This window comes from Hoplias malabaricus, chromosome 4, assembly GCF_029633855.1.
Source record: "Hoplias malabaricus isolate fHopMal1 chromosome 4, fHopMal1.hap1, whole genome shotgun sequence".
Taxonomy (NCBI): Eukaryota; Metazoa; Chordata; class Actinopteri; order Characiformes; family Erythrinidae; genus Hoplias; species Hoplias malabaricus.
In genome coordinates, this window is record NC_089803.1 from 10,622,302 (window position 1) to 10,632,373 (window position 10,072).

General features: G+C 36.0%; 1 protein-coding gene across 1 annotated transcript; it reads right to left on the reverse strand.

The window, feature by feature from the left end:
* Positions 1-2,156: 2,156 nt before the first annotated feature.
* Positions 2,157-10,072, reverse strand: LOC136693705 (uncharacterized). The gene is made up of 9 exons (XM_066666839.1): positions 9,950-10,072; positions 6,724-7,002; positions 5,564-5,701; positions 5,168-5,314; positions 4,757-4,849; positions 4,585-4,656; positions 3,659-3,721; positions 2,606-2,668; positions 2,157-2,279 (listed from the first exon to the last, which is right to left on the reverse strand). Exons 1-9 carry the CDS (start codon positions 10,032-10,034, stop codon positions 2,242-2,244), a joined length of 978 nt encoding a protein of 325 aa, XP_066522936.1. The 5' UTR covers positions 10,035-10,072; the 3' UTR covers positions 2,157-2,241.

The window sequence follows — 10,072 nt, forward strand, 5'->3', positions numbered from 1 at the left end:
AAATAGCTATTTGTAAATAATTTCTAGATTGTCTTGCCTTTTTCTTCTGCATCCCACAATGCAACTGCCTTCTCTGAATTAAATAACTTGTTTTTTTAACATTTATTTCGTTTCTTCAGAACAGTGCAGCAATAAAGCACTGATTGGCTGTTCCATAGCTTTGGGATTGGAGCAATATCAAAGCAGTATTCAATCTATACCAGAAGCAGTGCAAAATCAAATGGAGAAAAATTATGAAAGGCCAGAAGATTACAAATGTGTGTGTGTGTGTGTGTGTGTGTGTGTGTGTCCAAAAGAGAGATTCTTTATAATTAGTAAATGTAGCTTTTTTTTTTTTTTTTTTTTTTGGTTGTTGACACACATTTAAATTTGGTCTCTATTGCAAATGATGAAAGTAAACGGGACACTGGAGCATCTAGACATCCTCATATTCAGTAATATCCAAAGTGTCTTGTAGAGGATGTATGGATGACAAGGATGATGTGATCTCGTCAGATCATGGTATAATGCTTTATAAAACCTGACATCATGAAATCCCATAAGAAAAAAAAAATTATACAACTTGGTTTGCATTTAATTATAGCTACATGTAAATAACTACAGACTTATGCCAGTGTTGTAAGATATAACATATGTTATATAACATTACAAAAGCCTATGTTATAAAGCATAATGAATACAGGATTTAAAAGAGGTGTTATGAGTCTTTTTCATGGAAGAGTAGTTTCTGTCTTCTTGTCAGAAACACGTCCTTTCACTTGATTAATGGTTCAATATCAGTCATTCTAAACATTTGACATTTGAAAACATTTTCAGAAGAAAGTGACCCTCCAAATAACAATTTACCAATAAAGAAATACAGAATTAAAACGTGTTATTTAGCTAAAACACTTCTGACTGAGAACGAGACAGGAATTAACAATGAGCTGGCTTTGCGGAGCTGTAGAACATTAAGAGAGTATTCACATTTGAAAGTCAGGGCCAGACTCTGGATCAAGGTTTGCGCTTTATTTATTAATTTACATTGTATACAATTATTGGGTTAATCAATATTACTACCACTCTCAATAAAACTATTTCTCTGTATGTCATTATTATGAGATAAGCATCTCGATATTATGTCATAAACACAACGTATCTCATAATTACATAATTACATGAGAAGTATCTCAATATTATGTTTATGTATGAATTTACGTCTCTCGTTTTTATGTCTGTCTCCATTCTGTTGGTAAAAGCCAGAGTTGTGGTTTCACTGGGTCATGCCGCAGTGACCAGCAATGATCCATTGGTCCACTGGCCTAATCGACACTCCTCTTTCACACACTGATAACTATAAGCAGCGGCTGATTTGAGCACTGTGAGTACCAGCCCATGTGCTGGGTTGGTTTCATTAACTCTGAATCTTTACAGTAGAAAGCTGTTACTGACACATCATTTTTTTGCACACAAAAGCAAACGAGATTGACTTTGACCATGAGCTCATCTGGCATTTAGCAGCCAACTTACAGAATCATCATTGATGAGCGAAGAGGCAGCAAACTCTGGAATAAACTCCAGAATATCCAGAGCACTAAATGATTTAGGCTTTTTAAATTAGACCAAAACTCTTCTCTTTAGCTTTAAATGTAACCCATGAACACAAACACCTGGAAGACAACAAACACGAGAATGACACAAGAACATGGGGAAACTAAAAGGAAAAACAAAAGTAATGGAGACAAACACCAAAGGAAAACATGTAGAAAGAAAGACTGGAAAAAAGACAGGTTTCATCTGCTTCCTGACAGGTCTGAGCTTTCATTTCAGTGTTCTGAAGTCTTATTACCATAAACTGAGCTGCAATGATTTGTTGTAATATTCTTATAAAAGGAAAATGGTACACACTTAAAATAAGAGCAGAAAAGACAAAACCGAAAAATAAAGAAACATTTTATTTATGTTCCTAAATCAAGACAAATTTTAAAACAAATTTAAATTTAAAAGTCAGAATTGCATTTGTATCAGGTCATATATTAGTTTCTAACCAATATCCAAATAATAAAGGAAAAACTCAAAATAAAAAAAGATATATTATACGTAATACATAGATATACTTAACATCATATATTAACTGATTAATGAATGAATGTTTGCCCCAATGTTTTTAACAGAATTATCAGATAAGTAATAGAATAAAAGTCTCATTAAAAGCAGTGGGTGGGATTCTGTAGGCTCTGGTGTAATGGAGATTAAAATTCATCATTTTAGTAGACACCTGGACGCTGTTAAACTTGATCCTGGATTAGAAATGGAAAGGAAAATACTTAACAAAGTACTCAACATATCAATATCAATGATACAAATGTTAATGAAAATAACAATTTTCCTTATTAGCATAGGTACTCATATATATATATATATATATATATATATATAGGGAGGGTTGTCGTTTCCTATTTTAGTGTAATTTAGCTTAGGCAAGAGCCATTTTCTTCATGTAATAAAATAGCTTTAGAAATAATGACACTTGATGGCCTGCATATATAACAGCATCTATATATAACCTAGCATAAGCATGGCCTCATGTAATTTCCATGTAAATACATTCCTTGCAGTGAGTTACCTGAGGTCTGGACTGAATTAGTTGCCAGGTAATAAACTGGATCACCTGTTCGTCTTTGGTCCACTGATAACAGAGCAACATTGAATTTACTAAACAATGTCAATACAAACATTAATAATGTATTCTGCATTCAAATAATCATTAGAGTACTTTTTGCAAATTGAAGCATATCATATTTCGGGTCCAAAAAGTTAAGGTGAAGATGTTTTAAGGTTGGGTTAAGGTTAGGGATAGGGTTAACTTAGTAGTACTTAAGTCTCAACAAAATGTATGGAAGTCCCCACTTTCTGTAAGTTCTTTGGATTTCTGTTGCATTTATTTTTATCACAGGAGACAGGAGAGGTACAGCATTAACTAAGTAATGTTGTGTTTTCAATGTTTTATTAAAACGCAAACAAAATTTCAGTCTCATTATTAATTTGTCCATCTTTATCAGAAATGTGCTGACTATCTGCTAAAAGTCTGGAATTTTGGTTTGTGCACACTATCAGGAAAGTGCATCTGGTATGGGGTAGTTAGAAAAGTGGAAAGTGGGTGATTTGTTTCAACTGTTGCTTCATTACACCTTGATTATTTCATGATGAACAGAAACTTGACTGTCCTAATATATGAATCATCTCTGTAAGTTACTTCACTGAGCTGAGAAGCCTAGAAACAGAGACTGTATGTGTCTAGTATGTGAATTTTTTTTTTTTTTGGTTTTTCACTGATGCTTTGTCAGACACTAATGTAAATGTATATTTGGGAATGGATTTGTATTTTTGTGATATATTAGCATTTAAATTTATGACCTGAAGCACCACAGTGGCCTAGAGTTGTGTGTTCTATGAGGAATTTGGTGTGTTCTCTGTGTCTTTTTTTGGGTTTGGGTGGGGTTTATTGCAAAATTGTCAATAAGTGTGATGGTGTTGGGCCCTGTGATGAAGGGAACTAGTTATTAAACTAGAATGAATGTATATTTCAGAACTGAACTGTAAAGACTGCAGGACAAATGCATTTTTCATAAATGAACATCAATAAAGGTGTGAAAATATACATTCTGCAGTGAGTTACCTGAGGTCTGGTCTGAATTACTTGCCAGGTAATAAACTGGATCACCTGTTCGTCTTTGGTCCACTGATAACAGAGCAACATCGAATTTACTAAACAATGTCAGTACAAACATTAATAATATATTCTGCATTCAAATAATTAGAGTACTTTTTGCAAACTGAAGCGTATCATATTTCTACAGAGCCCTATTGTATTTTGAACTTTATTTGTATTTTTTTATTATTTTATGAATGTGTGACCAGATTTTCTCACTTTGCTCTTACATTTTACATTTTTATATTCCCTACTTTTCTGTAAAATCAAATGTCACAAACACATGGAGGAGCAGGCTCTGGCTGGAAAAATATGTGCATGTGCATGTCAGATAAAAAAATATATATATATATTTTGAGATTTAATTTGAGATTTTGGCCACAAATAATGAAACTTCTAATGAGTTTTCAGTTATCCATTGTATTTACATATTTCTTTTAGTACATATGTCTGTTGACAAGAAGCACAAGAATTTTCATTAAAAAAAATTGTACACTTATAACAATGGGGAGTTTTTGTTTGTTTGTTTTTTGTTTGTTTTTTTATGTCATACCTCCATTGAAATGTATTGTTTCACATGTGTTATATTTCCATGTTTAAGCACACAGATAACACAGCATAATGCATAACACAGCTGCACAGATGCATTACAGAAAAACCTGAGAGACTTATAATTTCCCCTGAATTTCTCCACATTTCTTTTGAATTTGAATTCATTTGAATTTCTGTAACCGTTTAACTGCAAATTCCCTACATTAGCTAAGTCTCTCTGTAACATTTAGTGCTGAAGCTTTCTCCAAGATAAGTGAAGCTTCAAGTACAGCTCAACAAACATGGAGGAGAGCACTATCTGCCCTTTTATGTTAAACATTTTACATCAAATGTGAACTTACTACTTAGTGTGACTGGTGTGACGTCAGTAATGGAATCATAAACGTGTCCTGGATTGTGAAGACTGGTGGGTGCTGCTGAGACAAAGCAAAATATAACTCACCAGACATGCTAGAAATCCTTATGAAACTGAAAAGTATGCCATCATTTGAATTAGAGTAAAACATTTATCACCTTTCCTTTTGTAGAGACATCTCCATAAGAACAAAACCAGTGGCACAGCAGTCAGGCAGCTTCCCAATAATATGATCATGAATATCCACAGCTCTGAACATGAAAACACACAAATCACCAAACAAGGTCTGCTCAATGTTGGATACTAAAGACGATACCTTTATTAAAACACCAGTACAACACCTCAGCACAATGCAGAGGAAACTACACACACAGCACCCCAGAAACTACACACTTAACAAATAGAACAACACCCAGGAATTACACACACACACACAAACACACGCCCAGTACAATACCCAGGAAACTACACACTCCACTTCCAGTACAATACCTCATAGTACAAGGCCTATACCTCATTCATGACCAGCTGCTGTGTGATAGTCATAGAGAAGTAGTTCATAACTGTACCTTGAGTGGCTGAAGGTAAATCTTTAGTTGTGTTTGAAGCATTTTTTTCTGTTGTAGCCGTTCTTTGAGTTGTGTGTGTATTTGCTCTGGTTGACATTTCTGTCACCTTTGTACTGGTTGTTTCAGTTGTGGCTGAAAACTTTGCTTCTAGAAAATAAAGAACAGGATTTGTTGCCTGTGTTTGCTTGGATTAGTTTTGAGCTCACCTTATTAGCATTGAAGACCAGGTAGTTAGCTACCAAACAGAATCTAATCTTCTGTGCAACAAAATATGCTGTATGGTAATTCACTAGTAAGTACACTAGTAAGACCTGGTACAGCACCCAGGAGACTACACACTCAAGACCCAGGTCCTATACCTGATAAACAATAAGGTGCTAGATTATGTGACTGTACCTGATGAGTGGCATAAAACAGCAGCTTCAGTTGTTTTTGGAGATGAAACTTCTCTTGCCACAGTGTTTGTCGCTTTAGTTGTGGTAGGAGCCCTCGTAGTTGTAGTTTTAATGGTGGATGTAGTTGCTGTAGTTGTGGCTGGAACATCAAGAAAGGCATTCTACGTCTATATTTGCTTGGCTTCATTTTTTTTGAGCTCATGAGAATGTGTGAATTCCACACAGGTTAAAGTTTGAAGGGTAGTGGTGGGTGGGGGTGCATCTATAGAAGTAAAAGTCATTCACACTTACTGTATCTTACTGTACCCTATAATACAGCCTTTATAAAAAAAAATATATATATATATATATATATATATATATATATATATATATATATATATATATATATATATATCTGCTGTTTCCACTTTATTTGAAAGATTCATGATGAAATGGTGAAGGGTTCAGAAGTCTTTGAATGGGGTCAAATCTGCTCTCACTTTGACACATCTCTGAAGAACAAAGGCTTTTGTGGACACATTTATACACACAGCTAATAATAAGCATAAAACAACAAAAACTTAAGGTCTTAAGGTCTCCATGCCCAATGCTAAGGCTAAAGGAGTATAAACCACACAGCAGGGGTAAGCGTGAATAGTAGTTTATGATGTGAAGTCCCATGCTGTTGTTTGAAAGCTGTGTGAATGCTGTTTTCCTTCACTGAATCCAGTGGTGCTCCACTCTGAACGCTACATCATTCTCCAGCAGTAGCCAGATTCATCAGAGTGCATCACAATGTCATGTTTAAACAACTAACATTGACTAAGACATGGACTGTGCTACTGAGTTCTAGACACGAAGTTGTTTCCTTTTAGTGTAGATGAGCTCTGATGTGATCACATGATCTTTCTGGAACTATTTTTGTGCTGCTGTTGTAATTATTTTTAAGTGGTAGCTGCATTTATGATCACATACCACATCCTGCATCAACTCTGCTCCATTATAAACTGACAGCAGCACTCTGCTGTTCACTGGCATTAGATTGTTCATTGTTATAAAGAAATCAGTTGGTGATTGATGCTGTTTGATCTCCTGGTGAACACAAATGTACTTTTACCTTAAGAGAAAATATTTCATTATCACATAACTATTCATTAAGTGAAACCCATTAACACTTACTGTTTCTTGGTTTCACAGTGAGCTCCACTGTAGTTCCACTGCAGTAGTATCTACCAGCGTCTGACTGTGAGACTCTGAATATACTCAGCCATAGATTTCCTCCAGAGCTGTAACGTTTGTCTGGATCAGAGATGTGTTTGGTCGTCTCTCCGTTATGATTGGTCAGAATGTCCACTCTCTGTCCATCGATGTCTCTGCTCCAGGTCACTGTACCTTTAGTCAGTGTTCCACATTTAAGAACTGCAATATTGCCCTCTGTCTGAGTCACATGTAGAGTCTCTGTTGGATAAAAAGTTTGTTTATTGCATATATTCACAGCTCTTCTTCATTTCCTCAGTTTGCGTTTACATTTCAGGGCTCTTCTCCATTCATCATTTCACTGCTTTCTGTTACCAGATCATACACATTCCAGAGTTATGTAGAAACCCCTTTTATTCATTTTCGAGTGTAAATATTCACACCTATTGTAACCTTTTGTAAAACCAAGCAGATTGAATTATGGGGGTGCATAATTTTAAATATTGCAATATATTTCCCTTATTCGGGCGGCACGGTGGCGCAGCAGGTAGTGTCGCAGTCACACAGCTCCAGGGGCCTGGAGGTTGGGGGTTCAATTCCCGCTCCGGGTGACTGTCTGTGAGGAGTTGGTGTGTTCTCCCCGTGTCCGCGTGGGTTTTCTCCGGGTGCTCCGGTTTCCTCCCACAGTCCAAAAACACACGTTGCAGGTGGATTGGCGACTCGAAAGTGTCCGTAGGTGTGAGTGTGTGTATTCCCGCCTTGCGCCCAATGATTCCAGGTAGGCTCTGGACCCCCCGCGACCCTAAAATTGGATAAGCGGTACAGATAATGGATTTCCCTTATTCATGCCTGGAAGAATTTCATAATACACTTTCCGACACTTAAGTGGTTTGTACCATTTCGTCTTGACTCTCTGGCCCACTTCACTCCTATCATTGGTTGCCTCTTCATTACCATTGTGCAGGCGGGGAAAGCTCTGTATCTTATGTTTAGTATCTAAGTTTTAAACTTGTTTGATACAGGTTGCTTCCTCCTGAATTTATGAATTAGATTATGTCAACTGTATATGGATGGATGCTAATATCAGCTAACTTTATCTAACACAATTTAGCTGATACTCTGCTCCTTTCATTTCCTGTGTTGGCTTGCCATTTAATTACAAATATAATATGTCATATATTACCTTATGTTAGCTAACCCTTTTGTTCAGTCATGAGAAGTGAAATATAGTCAGAATATATATGATTTTAATAGTCTCTCCTGTGGTGGTGTACTTCGTGATATTAGCTTTTCTAACAGGACTTACTCACTGACATATGTCTCTATGCTGTACTGGTTTCCTTTTATGACCTGGAGAAAACCCCCCTCCCCACTCTGCACAGCAGAGCATCTGCATCACTCTTCACTGTCTGTCAGTCTAATGGACAAGGCTACACAGGCAGGAAGATGATATTTCATTGTTTTTTTAATTACTCTGAATGATAACTGGATAAGAAACACAAACCTTGTAACTACAATCACTGTACATTGTCTCAGCTCAACTGGCCACATAGGAGCACGTTGCATTTCTACAATTACAGACTTTAGTCTCTCTGTTGTTCTGTATACTTTCAGGACTCCCGACTCCTACAGTATGATTTGGGTGGTGGATCATTCTCAGTGCTGCAGATGTAGAGGCGGTGACTATTGTTCTGTTAAAAATGGATCGACACAGCTGTGCTGCTGGAGTTTTTAAACCCCTCAGTGTCACTGCTGGATTGAGAGTAGTCCATCAACCAAAAACATCCAGCCGACAGCATCCTCTGTCTCTGATGAAGGACTGGAGGAAGACCGGTTTTGGTCTTAGGCATATGCTCTGTTTCCCCGTTTTTCTCCATTAGTCAGGCCTCACAATTATGAGTTTTAAGACAGTCATATAACTGACCTCACATGTGCACCCTCTTGTCTCTGGTAATTTAAGCCTCAAACTATGACAAACAAAAAGGTACAGTAGAGATACATTATTATCACTAAATTTATAAACAGGGTAATGCACCTTCAAAGGAACAACAGTGATGTTAAATTCCAGTTGTGTTCCTTAAAGTTTCATCATATCTGTAATCTTTCATTACAGAACTGTGTATAATACAATAATGTAATATAAGTCCTGGAGATCAAAAAGGGTGTATAAAATCAACACCGTTTTAAAATCTACTATTAAAATACAGAATTGTAAAATTTGTCCCCTTACTAAACTTACTGAATGTGTGTCCTTGAGGGTACTGCCACAGTGTGTTCAAAAAGTGTACCCTGGTAGACTTTGTAGTTAATTTTATGTTATTATTGGTCTTGTGCTGCCACCTTCTCATCTCCTTTATTCATTCACCGCACGACACACAAGACTTCATTACTGTAAACAATTAACAAAGAACTTACAGCTGATGTCAGGATCTACAAGAAACAGAATCAGTCCTGTATCACTTCTGTTTTGTACTGATTCAGGAAGTGGTCTTTGATCAAAAATACACAAAAGTATAAAAAGGGAATAAACCAAAATATTTCAGGATTATTAATCATCATTCTGTGAATTCTGTGTAAAATTATGTGTTTTGAAAATAAAAGGTTTTGTTCTGACACAAATAAGAAAATACAGAGCAACAATATATTCTTAAATCTAGTCCTTAAACTAAATATTTCTCATTCTGTGATGGTTGTAAAAATATTATTTGATCATGTATCTTATTTACTGTACACAGCAAATTTCCCAAATACTAGTTTAGCTTGATTTGAGAAATAAAGTTGATGATTACCTTCAATGATGAGCCATTCTAAATGACACAGTAAAATGGTGTAAAATTCATCAATTATTAGTTGAACACATCTAAGTATATTATTTATGACAGTCACATAATGACAAAAGTATTAAATATGGTCTAAATGTTGATAATTTTCCTTGAAAACCCCTAATTTATTACCTATGTTCATAGTGGCTCAAAATTATTGTTCGTCAAACTATTTTATAGAAGGGGAAAAAAATCCTTGACTTACAACGACATTTAAAAGTAAAGACTCTCAGGGTGTTGGACAGTGCACAGGGCAGCTGCTGTGTGTAAATTTTGTTAAATACTTAACAACAGTAAATCTATATGTAAATTTTGTATGTGCAAGGTTTGGTTCTGGCCACATTTCACTTTCTTTCTGTAAAAAGAGTAAAGAGTGAAATACTCACCACTGTGGACACTGTGTATAATTCCACACACCAGGAGAGAGAGGAATCCCACACTCTCCATCACTGTCCGACATCTCAGAAACATGGCAGTGGTGGTGTCAGATCAGAAGTGTCTTACCCACT